This window comes from Antedon mediterranea, chromosome 7, assembly GCF_964355755.1.
Source record: "Antedon mediterranea chromosome 7, ecAntMedi1.1, whole genome shotgun sequence".
In the NCBI taxonomy this organism is placed as follows: domain Eukaryota; kingdom Metazoa; phylum Echinodermata; class Crinoidea; order Comatulida; family Antedonidae; genus Antedon; species Antedon mediterranea.
Genome location: NC_092676.1, coordinates 9500344 through 9513910, shown reverse-complemented (window position 1 = coordinate 9513910; position 13567 = coordinate 9500344). Strand labels below are relative to the sequence as shown.

Here is a 13567-nt window from a genome sequence, read left to right as displayed (position 1 = left end):
TATTTATGTTTATTCTCCAAGGGGGCCCATAAATCTAAATCTATACCTCTATGGTTAAACCAAATAATTTGGAATGTTTATTTGTATATTATATGTTTATAATCTAACAGTAGGGCTTACCCACACTCACAGTAATAAAGGTTATTTGTATATATTTTTATATTACATCTAACAGTACCAACACTCACAGTAAGAAATTTGCGATTCAAATTGCGATCAAAAGTGGTTAATACCTTAACAGTATTGTACAGCATTGCAATACTATTTATGTTTATTCTCCAAGGGGGCCCATAAATCTAAATCTATACCTGTATGGTTAAACCAAATAATTTGGAATGTTCCATTCATCACAAATCAATACATTTGTAAAAACGTATATTAAATGTATCAAAATAGTATTTTTTAAAGAAAATCGGCCTGTCTTCAACATTATGATGCTGTACTCGAACTGTTCAACCGGTTTTCAGCTATTAAAAACAATTATCGTAGGAGGAGATAGGAAAATGCGAAGCCTCCTCGCATTTTTGTGGCGGGTATTTTTCAAGATGGACATCCATTAGACAGTGTATACCACGATCGGAAAACACCCCTATTTGGGGCAAATCGTTGAACCTAAATTCGTTTTAATCGTCAATAACTAATTATCTAACTTAATTTAATTAGTAAACAGGGTTACATCAGGTGGTTAAAATCAGTACCGAAAGTACGAACCAACTTTATATACCATCGAGTAAAAATTCTAGAAGTAAGGCGCGATTTACCGAATTTTGCCCTTACGTAAATTTATATATAGATTATAGAAAACCTTTTTTTTTCGTTTTTTTTTCTATGGAAGTGATTAACTTTATTAAAGCTACAAAATAACACATTCAAAGTCTGATTTAATTAATCTTCATTTTTCATGTTTTTGGGGGACAATACATCTTTATGTAGTAAGTGACGACCTCTTTTAAAGGACCACCACCTCTTTTAAGGGACCGTTTCTCATAATCGAACATCTCCCCTAACAACGACCTCTCGTAAGTGACCACCTAGCTCTATAGAACGACCACCGTCTCTGTTAAGTGACTGCTTCTCTCTACGACCACACCTCACGTCAGAGAGAGATTGGTTGTGGTCCATTAAAAGAGGTGATCACTTACGAGAGGTGTGGTCGTTAAAGAAAGGTGGTCGCTTACGAGAGGTGATCGATTATTAGAAACGGTCCCTTATGAGAGGAGGTGATCACTTACAGTATGAGAGGTGGTCGATTGTGAGAAGTGGTCTCTTAACAGAGATTGTGGTCGTTACTGGAGGTGGTCGATTATGAAAAGCGGTCTCTTACGAGAGTCGGTGGTCCTTTAAAAGAGATGGTCACTTACGAGAGGTGGTCGATTATAAAAAGCGATCCCTTACGAGAGTTGGTTGTCATTTAAACGAGGTTGTTCTTGACAATTAAATAGAATAAAAACTTTACTATAGTATTTGACTATTTTTTTGTTTAGGTTTTTTTTACAACGTTATTGTTATCCTATTTACCATTGTTATTATTAAACTATTTTATGATGCTTGTTTGTTTTGTCTTTGGAAATCTTATTTTGAAAATTATAAAAATTTTTAATTAAAATTTTTTTAAAATAATCAGACTAGTATGTTCTCTATTAATGTTAAATAAAACATAAGTACCGAACGCCGTGATTCCTATGCCATTAAGATAAGAGAAATTATAAAATCAATACACAATTGATTTATGTAGAGTATAACGGAGCTGATGCATTGCTTTTAAAATAGTTGTAGGCCAATCTTTAACGAGTAATGTTTACTTAAAATTTCACTAGTTTCTTATCTATTACCAAAATACATTGATTATTATGTAGATTTCGGAGTCACAGCTTTTTTAGAATGAAAGTTTAAACAGCTTATTTGATCATATACGTATAATTTTTTCCAATATATGCAAATGTCAAATTACTTACGGCAAATATGATGTTTAAAAAATGAAAAGCAATATTGCAGTTTCCACTGCTTCAGCAAACATTTTTTTAGTTTACTCCGACCTTGTTCATCACAGGAGTTTAAACGACACATTTAACCTACTTTTCATTGTATAACTTACACAAACTGAACGGTAACCTTGATAAAAAAAATTATTAACGGAAATCCGACAATAGCAAAGTCATAATAATTGTAAACGAATATTCTATATGATATTATGTGTAGGCCTACAAACGTTCTGATATTAGTTAATGTATATAGTTGTTCTTAATGTATTTTTTCTTATCGTTTAAAATCTATACCGATGTACAGTATTGAGTATTACCGATGCACGAACTGTGACACAAGCGTTTCCATTTAGAATTGTATGTACTAGAGGGTGAGCTCGCTTCGCTCGCTCCCCCTCTAGGAAGTGTAGACGATGGTTCTCGGAATGATAATGTTCTCCTTATACATTTTCTGTCGGTTATCATTATTGAAAATGCTTGACATTCATAAAACTAAACTACTTTGTTTCACAGTGTTTTAGATGATTAATAACATTTTAAAGTATAGTTTTTATTGTTTGGTAGGGCCCTTTGGGGAGGCGGAGGTCATTTGAGGGAGGTGCTTATTCGAGGGATATATGTTAAATTTTTTAGTTCTAATAATATGATAACATTTATAATCAAATGAAATCCTCTCATAGATATGAAAAGTGGTAAAAAAGAATAACAAATGCTTGGTAAATTGCAGATAACAGTGCGGTGAATTCTGCTACAAATAGTATAATTGTGTTATTATAAATATGTGGATGGACGTTTATTAGATAGTTGGGTTGTGGGGGGGGGGGGGGGGTTATTATTCAAAGTGATGTTTTATTGGAGAGGCGTTTATTCAAATGAATACCATCCTAATAATTATTAATACATTATTTAATTTAATCATCTTTTGAAACTAACTGCCGTAACAGAGTGGGCCCAAGAAAGAAGACATTACGGCTTGCAACATGGGCAGACATCTCGGTCCTAACGGGACACAGGAAGATAGCCTACAGTTATTCCTGCAAGCTTACTCAATAAAACTCAGCTATCGGGATTTCACTCGAAAATACTATTCCCCATAATATATTCTGATTCTTTATGGCGTATATTTAATTTGATCTTTATTAATTTGCAGTATAATTCCTATTATTTAACTACTGTACCTTCACACACGTGTGGTATGTTTTAAAATAAACAAAAAACTGAAATGGCTATGATTAATGGCCAATTTTTTTTTCGTCTTCCAAAGGGACACTGTATTGATTGATGGAAAGTGCCTGTTTCCAGTCACCTTTAGGGTCAAATCTATTATTTTAACTGCTCCCTTGTGTATAAAAGAGAGAACATATTTGAAACTAAGGTGAACTTATCTTAAACCCGGAAATTACTTTGACCGGGAAGAATTGAAATTGAGAGGAAAATCCAATGTTGAAATCATAAATGTTGTTAAAAAACTCTTTATAATATCTTCCTAAGATATAAATATGGAACAAAAGCGTCGGCGTGCACACTAATGTTATCAAATCTACGTTTCGCGGTACATCTCGGATAGATAAGGTAGGTATCCAAGGCGGAGATTTGTACCGAAGTTTTTGCATTGTGCTCGCCTATGTCAGAATTAACCATAATTTATATATAGATATCAACATAGATCAGCGCCGGTGCATCAGACGGAAACAGTATAATCGTGTTCTGTTTCAAAAAAGAAAAAGTAACGACATTGGTGTAATAACCAGTCTGTTACAAATTCCAAATTATTTCTTATGTAAGAAATAAAAATTAAGTATTTTCATTCTAATGCTTTAAAATCGTGCACTCATGACTAGATGTATTTTACATTTTCAAAAAATATTTATTTACCATAATTGTTTATATATTGTTCACTTTACACAATAAGCATTCCTTATTTTAACCTACTTGTAAATGAAAATAGAATGTTGTTTATAATGATAATTAACGTACACAAATACACATTTCTTAATGAATCAATCAATCAAGAATGATAGCAATCAATAATATTAATATTGACAAATGGAAACATTGCGTTTACACTATAGAAAATTTACAAAAGCTAACAAAACATGTTTCAATTACAGTATATTTGAGATCATTATAATTGCTAATTGAAATAAAATCCATGTAACTTGTATCAATAACTAAATTTCTTTTATGATAATTATTGGTTATTTATAAATATATTTAAATAAGTCTCGATATTAATGTAAATGGTAAAAATGAGAAAATGTACAATAATAATAAAAATCGCTCGATTTTCAGTTGGGGAGATTGCTTCGATATCAATGTAATATCTTTACACAGATTGTTTACATATACTCTAAAGCCTTGTCTACACTATCAAACTTTATGTGTGAAAATGTGATGTGCATAATTATATGGACATGATATCATATCACTACCATATTTGAGCACATTTCTTTTGTCAAACTAGTTTGATAAGTGAGACACGTGATTTAGAGTAGTATTTCTGATTATAATAATTGTCATTAATAATATGTGTGTTATTATTATGACGTCAGTATTGTTGACGTTATTAAACCATTCATATCTTGATTGAACCTGCCAATTAACTGTATACATTCTGAATTATTAGGATATGTTTTGCATTTTCTCATGATTTGCTTCTTACTCTATTTCCAATCGTTTATCTTACTCAAAAAAAAATCTTCTTGAATTAGAAAAGAAAGAATACGGTAGATTGTTATACATAATTATACAGAGGTTATTAATGTTTATAACAAACGCCTAAATCCATTTAAATACCAACATAAAAAAACATGGCTGTTGAATTAATTGAAATGACTCATCTCAGGTGTGGATTTTGTTGAGAAATATACCATTATGTATATGCCTTTCGATTCAACAAAAAGTATTCCGGCAGCAATCTTGTTTGTAAAACTTGTTTATCCCATATTTCGGTAAAAACAGTAAGCGAAGATCACGCTAATAAACTGAAAAACGAAAAATGACGATGAATTTACCACAACTCAATGGCTATTTTGAGAGAATGGTTCAATATTTACATGACATAGGGCCTCATGCATATCAGCTCTTTTGCGTCAAGTTTGAAATAAATGATTAGATATTTATTTTTTAGTAATTACTTTATCCATTTGCTCATTTATTTATTCATTTTGTCTCGGTCACCGTTTAATTGTTTCATTCTATCATTCACTCACTTGATAAAATTGTATTTAATCAAGTAATGTGTGTTGCCTTACCAATATGAACGCATGTGTGATACCAATTACAGATAATGGTATTGTATACAGGTCACCGTGTGCTTTCACGGCGTCATAGCATCCCTAAAGGATAAAATAAATGAGTATATAGTTATTTATTTTCTTAACTTGGTCGTTATCTGAATAATAAGCGTTTCTTAACATGCAGCATTTATTTCATGTTGTCATCAAATTATTTTACTAATTAGTAAGAAGATTTTAAAACTAGCTGGCAAAAGGAAAAAAGTTTAAATAAATAAATTCCTTTACATAAATTAACAAAAGGGATAATTTCAAAAAGAGTTTTTTTTTATCAATTTAAACAATAATTTGTTTGGTGATTTTTGTTTGTTTCTGTACAAAGGCTATTCCTGATGCCAATGATGCCAAAATAGTAATTAGTTATTACAATTATAAAGAAAAAAAGTATTATCCTTCCTATCAGACAGTACCATCAGTATCGTATATATTTTAAAAATCATTTACACGTATGTGTATTCCTATTTCCATCTATACTGTTAGGCCTACTTAACGATGTTAAAAATGTGCTGTATCAATGCTTTTGCCTATGACATTAAACAGATTAAGACGAATTTCTCCAAATCGTTAACTATACAGGTATAGACACATGTTCTTCATTACTTATAGTAGGTTACTTTAATTCAAACTTTACAGTACCACTTTATATACTTGACTGTAATCAGTGATCGGGTCTTGACAATGACGTGCATCGATTGGTTCTCCATTGTCCTTTTCTTTACAGCATGATAATGGAACTTTTGTACGTGATAGTACTGGTTGATCTAACCACCATTGGGAATGTAGGTAAGCTATAGGCCCAGCCTCTTCATTCGAGAATACCCCGCAACAGTCCCACTGAAAGACAAACAAAGTAACTTAAATTATTATTTTCATTAAAATGCGGAAAGAAAACAAGTTTTAAAAAGTTGCTTTACCGTAAATCTTCTAATTGTAACCCTTGGTTATTATTTTTTTATTGTGTTTTTTAGGGGCAGGGGTTACTATTAGAGTGTGGGTTACTATTAGAAGGGAGTTACTATTAGAGTGTGGGTTACTATTAGAAGGGAGTTACTATTAGAGTGTGAGTTACTATTAGAGTGTGGGTTACTATTAGAAGGGAGTTACTATTAGAGTGTGGGTTACTATTAGAAGGAAGTTACTATTAGAGTGTGAGTTACTATTAGAGTAGTGGGTTATTATTATAGAATGAATTACAAGTAGGGTTACTATTCGAAGGGGGTTAATATTAAAGTGTGGGTTACTATTAGAGTGTTGGTTACTATTAGAGTGGACCCAGCACCCGCTGAGCTCCGGAAACAAGTGAACAATTGTGAACAAGTAAGTGTGGGCTACTATTAGGAGGGGGTTACTATTAGAGTGTGGATCACTATTAGAGTGTGGGTTACTATTAGAAGATTAACTGTACCTCTTCTTGAACGTTATTCCATGCGAATGTAACATCGTCTTGGTTGTTTTCGTTTCCTCCAATCCCGTATTCAAACTGTAAAGTATTCAACATCACAGTCTCCAAATCGTTTGTTCCCTAAGATAGGTTTAAAACCGACAAACAAAATGTAACAGTTACTTTGTTCAGTAGAACCTACTGTGGTATAAGACAACCCTTTATACAGTGGACAAGGAAACACTTTCCTTGAATCGATCAGGGATAAATAATAGTATGTTTTAATACCACGGACAGCCTTATTCATGTGACACTCATTAAGAAGACATGTTAAAGGTTTCCCCTCGACTGTAGGCCTATTGTAATTTTGGGTTAGGGTTAGTGTAAGAATTGCCTCGGGACGTGTCCCAAACGTATCCAATGACCGTGACCAAACTTGTCTCTTTTAACTTTTTCCTGTCAATTAGTGTATAAAATGTATAGAACGAGTCCATATACCTGCACATAAAACGAAAGTGCTGTAACGCCCCCTATGATTTCCACAACAAACATGACAGACAACGCTATGAGATACTGAAATATAAATAGAACGTAGAGTAATATACAGTACAGTACATACACAATTGTATTACTTAATTAATATAAAAGTAATTTATGACAAAAGTGGCGCGCCACAAATGTTGGTATTGCATAACTAACGTTACCAATAAATTATTTTCATTATTTTTTAAACATTATTAGATCTTGAATAATAAATAAATGAATATTTCAACAGAGGGTGCATGTTGATTTCCATGTTAAAAGAATACATAATTTTTATATTTGTGAAGTTTTTTTTTCTGGAATGGTCTGTAAGTATAAACCTATTTACAGCGAAACATTCAGAACTAAAAAGCCACTCCTGTAAAATTCTCCTATATAAGATTTCTCCGGGAAAATATAAATATATTTTGTGTGTGTCTTAATGCTGTGTGTGATTTAGGCTAATTTCGCTACAAGCATGTGTATGCGAATTTGGTGTAATGGTTATGTAACAAGCCTTTCAATTAACAATAGCTTCAGTTGACTAACAATAGAACAGCAACGCCAAAAAAAAAAACACGGGTGAATTTTTTTTTAACACTAGCCGGTCATTTATGTTATTTGTGAAGTTATTAATACAGCAATTCATTTTCTTTATTTTGAATAGACATGGTCTGAAAGTATATACCTATCTACACCAAAAAATTCAGAATGATAACTTGAAAACTGTAGGCGCTATCGTGCTAAAAAACAAACAAACAACCATACATACCAACAAAGTAAATAAATTTTATTTTACTTGGCAAAATAAAACAGACAAACAAACGCGAACGACTACATATCCTGCTTGGCGGAGGTAAATAATAACTTGAACATTGTAGGCGGCGCTAAGAAAACAAAGTACTATACTTTCATTCATTTATTTACATTCTATTTTCACAAGTAATAAAAATAGGTCTATGCAAAGTAAAAACACCGCCTTACCACAAAAACACAAGACTTGTTTTGTTTCCATGTACTGCAACAGCCATATATAGCCAAAACGACTACAAATAAACCACCGAAAATTAAAATAAATCCCGCAGATACGTAGGTGTCACTGTCAAACATCAGAGCAATATCTCCACTCATGTTTTCAACTATGACCCATGTAGCAAACGCCGCCATTACGAAGCTGCCTAACTAAAAATTAAAAAAAACAATCAATGATAATTTACTGATGATAATTTTCGACAAATTATATAATTTACTTTTATTACTATACTTTATTACTAAATATTTAGGGATAGCCCTCATTTTAACTATAAAGATTGTTTAAACCCTTGTCTACATTATCAAACTTTATGTAAAGAAAGTTGTATATGTGCCCATATATGGTAGTGCTATGCTTAAATATGGTAGTGATATGACATCATCATGTCCATAATATGGGCACATCACATTTTGACACATAAAGTTTGATAGTGTAGACAAGGCTTAATACAATTGCATTGTATGTAAGTGTTAGCCGACATACACTGGCCTATTTATATTATACATTATAGAGAAAAAAAAACAAAAAAATTAGGCCTATATGTCTACTGAGTCGCTCAAGATCGGTATAGTGCTTCCGGTGGACAGACTGGATTCATCCTGTTTTTGTGCTTTTATACGTCACCTGTGGTGGTCACTTTGAATGGTGGTGGTCACTATTAAAGTAGAGAGTAATTTCCCCCGTACCCACACAGGGGAGTGCCCCACCGGAGGTGTTGACCGGTCGCGGGCGACCAATATTTGTACATTTTTTTATATTTATTTTATGTCTTTAGGCAATGTGGCCAAGGATTACCAATAGTGAATTAATCACTGTCCTATCAGATAGGTGGTAATCCCCCTGATACAGGGGCTATTTTGTGAACCAGTTCACCGGGGTAACCCCTACACTTTTCGAATAATGAACTGGGTTCTTTAAAGTGCACACAGGTTATGACTGTGTAGACTGGACCTACGGTTTATAGTCCTTATTTGAGAAGACTTGTTCCACCACCTCGAACCCTTGCCGATGTTGTTGGCTCTTTAGGTACGGTAAACGGCGCCCCTGCCTTAACCGCTCGGCCATACATATTTGTTGTTGTATGTTGTATGTGTGTACATGTACGTAGATGTATTTAAATAATAGTTACCAAACTGACAAGCACTCGCTTCTTTTTGGGTGTTGAGTGTTGTGGTTGTAAATTTAAGTTGGCATTTTATTGTGAAATTGTGAATAAACTTATATTTGCTGATTTAGGATCGATTATTATCCTTGAAAACAGAACAGTATCTGCAGTGACATACAACATTTTTATTGACAGATTTACAAAATATCTTGAAAATAAATGTGTATTTTACGAATAAATTATTTTCAGTATAATGGTTTTTTTTAGATATCTTATTCACATACAACGTTGACAACGACGACCTTCTTTCATCTCAATTTTGTTTTCATATAAAAAAATTAAAGTTAAAGTACTCACCGCATATACTAAATTTAACAGGTAAATTGCCAAATTGCAGCATTTTGCCGCTGCATTGTGCTGGGTCCTTACGGGTTGGACCACATTCGCCATGTTGATGACTGCTTTTCCTAAACTGAAACGACTGTCTCCTACCTCTGACTAATACACTGATACTTCCTCTCTAATATAGTTTAACTCTGACGTGTCTACAAGCATTTAGACAAAGCATTTAACCCTAGTCTTCATTATTTCCTTATGTTGTACATAATGTCTGTATGCCTCCTCTGAATAACTAATGATAAATGAGATGGATTACATTAACTCTCAATTAAAAGGAAACTTTAATAATGAATTTATTGAAGGAAATCCGACAAAACTTTTGTGAGTCATATTACCATTTTGTAAACTAAGTAATAAAACCAAGATTTAATTTAACATATCCTGTGTATAGACATTTATGCCTACCCATATTTTAGACAATAAGATAACCGTTAAAAATTCATTTCTTATTTTGGTATGATATGAGATCCGTTATAATTTTTTATTTTCATAATGTGTAACAACGCGTTTCGCTTTTCTTATAAAGATGAAATTTTTTGTTACTGATCGCTGTATGTGTACGGCATCTGATTCAATTACTTTATAAATCTATTGTTTTTTTCTGATTATGTGAAGATAATACATAATACAAATAACTGAGATAAAATAGTTATATGCCTATATTTATAAAGAAGATGTATGTATTAGTTACATAACATGCAACATAACTATTATATTTGAAATAGAACGGAGATATAGTTTTATGTAAATTTGTTAGAGAGAAAACTTGATGACTTAATCGCGTGGTATGCCTACGCTTTCGTATATAAAGTGATGAGTGTTATTTCCTAACTTGATTTGAATCGAATCGAACAATCAATATCTTGTAAAGCCTGTTTTCCACTAAGCGAATATATTCACGGTAATCGAACATTCTGAGTTTAGATTTTTTTGCGCATTTGTTCAGTCACGAAAAGTAGATGAAAATATAAATACGCATGCATAAAACAAATTCGCCTAGTGGAAAACCGGCTTTACTTGGCATTATATCATACTTATCAAAATCATGGATATTCAAATTTAAAAAAACTGTAGCAAATGAAAACAGTTTAACGCAGTTGGCTAACTGGTGGTATTCATTGTGTTGTGCGCTGAACCGTGAAATACTACCGGTAGGTTTCCTTTGATCCACAGTTATAGCCTGGGTGCAGAACAATTAATATACACATTTGCGGGGGAAAAGTATAGAACAATTGCTTTTTCTGATAGAGTATACCATATAGAATGTCAGAAAAAAAAACCACATCCCAGGGTTTTGGGGAAAAGTTTTTTAGGCACTTTTAAATTTTAGGCTATATAACACACACAAATGCCTATTAACACACACAAATACTATATAGGGGATAGGGAAAACCAATTAACGGTTTTTGCTACTTGCAGTTGTGTTTTAATGATTAAAATTAGTAGAGGCTTACTGTGAATGTTCCTTTCCATCTGAAGTGCGTATTTGAGTCGGCATTATTTGCAACCTATTTTTCTAATGTTGGGAGGTATAATAAAATACAATCGCGTTTGGATTTGTGTATACATTTAATTTTAATAGTAGTATAGATAGTATTCGTACATTTTTTCAAAAGGAATTTTTCAAAACTGTAGTTTTTCCCGCCAAATTGGACGCCATTTTGGATTCTGGCATGATGATGTCATTGTTATCGACTCGATTGATCAACTATTCAATGAGAAATAGTTATTAAAGTAAGCCTCGACTAATTTTAATCATCATAACATCCAAGTATAAAAAAACGTGAATTGATTTTCCCTATCACCTATATATATAGGTATGTATGTGTGTTAATAGGATATAGTCTCCCGGTGTACTTCGGAAATACAAACTTAGTGGGGTATTTTGTATGTAAAAATATAACAATAATAGCACGTCATATATAATATAGGCCATATTTATTTATTATTATTATTCTTTATTGACAACTGGGGATAACAGTGTCCAACATGGCACAAAAATAGTACAAGCTTGAAAATAAAAATTACATTAAATAACATTAACTTCGTTGTTTAATTTTTAATAATAAGGCAATGACTAAATAAATAAAAAATGTAGTATCATTACATTTTATTTATTGTATTACAACAATAATAACATTGTTTGCAATAATACACTAATTACCTTTGACTTGACACTTAATTGAATAATAGTGTATAGTTCTTTCATTTCTTTTCTCTTTATTTTGGACTTCATATCCATAGAATTAAATTCAAATTCAACAAACATTTTATTTCATCAAATACCATACAAATAATATAGAGCATAAGAATGACGACCAACCTAAAAGTAAACTCGTCTCAGTTGGCCCTTTAACATGGTTACAAAATAAATAAGACCATGTGATAATAATGAAGCCGGGTGTCACGAAACCTAAGACCACGAAAGCTAAGACCCCCTAAGACCTAAGATCACGAAAGCTAAGACCCAAGACCTAAGATTACAACTATTTATCTTTCGCACCTGCCTTTGTATTTTAACTCCCAACATTTATTCTGAATACCACACCTTAGAATTGGCACTTTTATAAAAAAGAATCACATAAAAAGTAACAAATACATTTTTAAATTGAAGATTTTACAGACGTTTTTCTCGCACACAAACTGTTTGCAAATTTCGCATGACTAGCCTACAGTACAGTTAGCAGTAGGCTTACCATGTTCAATGTTTTTGTTTCTATGGAACGTCAAAAGAGCAAAAATTATATAGAGGGCTGAAAATTCTGTGGAGTCCATCTACAGTGTGGATGGAACAATGTAAAATTAAAATTGTAATGATAATAGTATAATCATGCAAGTACGAAGAAATAAATACTGGCAAATAAATTTTAATTTAAAAATCATGATTTGTTTCGTTTTCTTTCTGTTTTTATACTTGTACTATTATTGTTGCTCTTTTGGCGCTCCATAGAAACAAAAACATTGAGCATGAGGGAGCTCGAGTAGTTACAGTATACAAAGAAACATGTCTGTAAAATCATCAATTTAAAGGATTTATTTATTTGTTTTTATGTGTTTCTCCGTCTAAAAGTACTTATAAATCCTAATTTTAAAGTGTGGTACTCATATAAAGATAAAGTTAGTCAACAAATTTGGAGTCAAAATACAAGAAAGGCAGGTGCGTAAGAAAAACATCCTCTGAACCAACACAATGGAGTAAATATATACCAACAAACAACCCGTCAAGTTTGTTTGTTGTAAAGAAAAAAATATACATTTACTCAACAGGCGAAAATAATGTGAGTTTATCTATGTTTTGCGGTAGTATTTAATTATATTTATGGTAATAAATGAAAGCTACTGTGTTTAAAATTATGTATGGATAAACAAGTATTGTTTTTAAGCTGTAGGATATCTTAGAATTTGTAATCTTAGGTCTTGGGTCTTAGCTTTTGTGATCTTAGGTCTTAGGGGGTCTTAGCTTAGATTTCGTGACACCCTAATGAAGCCTCAGTAATACAGAGCATAACAATGACAACCAACCTAAAAGTAAACTTGTCTCAGTTGGCCCTTTAACATGGTTACAAAATAAATAAGACCATTTAATAATGAAGCCTCAGTAATAATATATAATAAACATTAAATGTTTAATTATTTAAGTAAAAGGTATTTCTTTAAATCTTTCTTAAATTAGGCAGCAAAATGTTTTATTTCTTTTATATTACTCGGAAGCTTGGTTTTTGTATAGAATATGGAATAATGAAATTTCGAGTATAATATCTCTTTGACGGATTACAATTACTAATTGAAGTTTAAATATAAAGCATAGTTAGACTTTTATTAAAGTAAAAAAACATGTATATGTATGTA

At 32.0% G+C, this 13567-nt stretch overlaps 1 protein-coding gene across 1 annotated transcript; it reads right to left on the bottom strand.

Moving 5' to 3' along the window:
* Nucleotides 1-3914: 3914 nt before the first annotated feature.
* Nucleotides 3915-9963, bottom strand: LOC140054619 (CD151 antigen-like). The gene is made up of 7 exons (XM_072099679.1): nt 9677-9963; nt 8166-8363; nt 7158-7232; nt 6684-6800; nt 5915-6112; nt 5237-5320; nt 3915-4966 (listed from the first exon to the last, which is right to left on the bottom strand). Exons 1-7 carry the CDS (start codon nt 9767-9769, stop codon nt 4919-4921), a joined length of 813 nt encoding a protein of 270 aa, XP_071955780.1. The 5' UTR covers nt 9770-9963; the 3' UTR covers nt 3915-4918.
* Between the last annotated feature and the right edge of the window lie 3604 nt (nt 9964-13567).

Coding starts and splice junctions, on each gene's coding strand:
- LOC140054619 (XM_072099679.1), bottom strand. CDS start 9,769: ATGGCGAATGTGGTCCAACCCGTAAGGACCCAGCACAATGCAGCGGCA. Junction 7,233..8,165: donor ACAAGTCTTGTGTTTTTGTG/GTAAGGCGGTGT, acceptor TTTATATTTCAG/TATCTCATAGCGTTGTCTGT. Junction 4,967..5,236: donor TCACACATGCGTTCATATTG/GTAAGGCAACAC, acceptor TTCGTTTTTCAG/TTTATTAGCGTGATCTTCGC.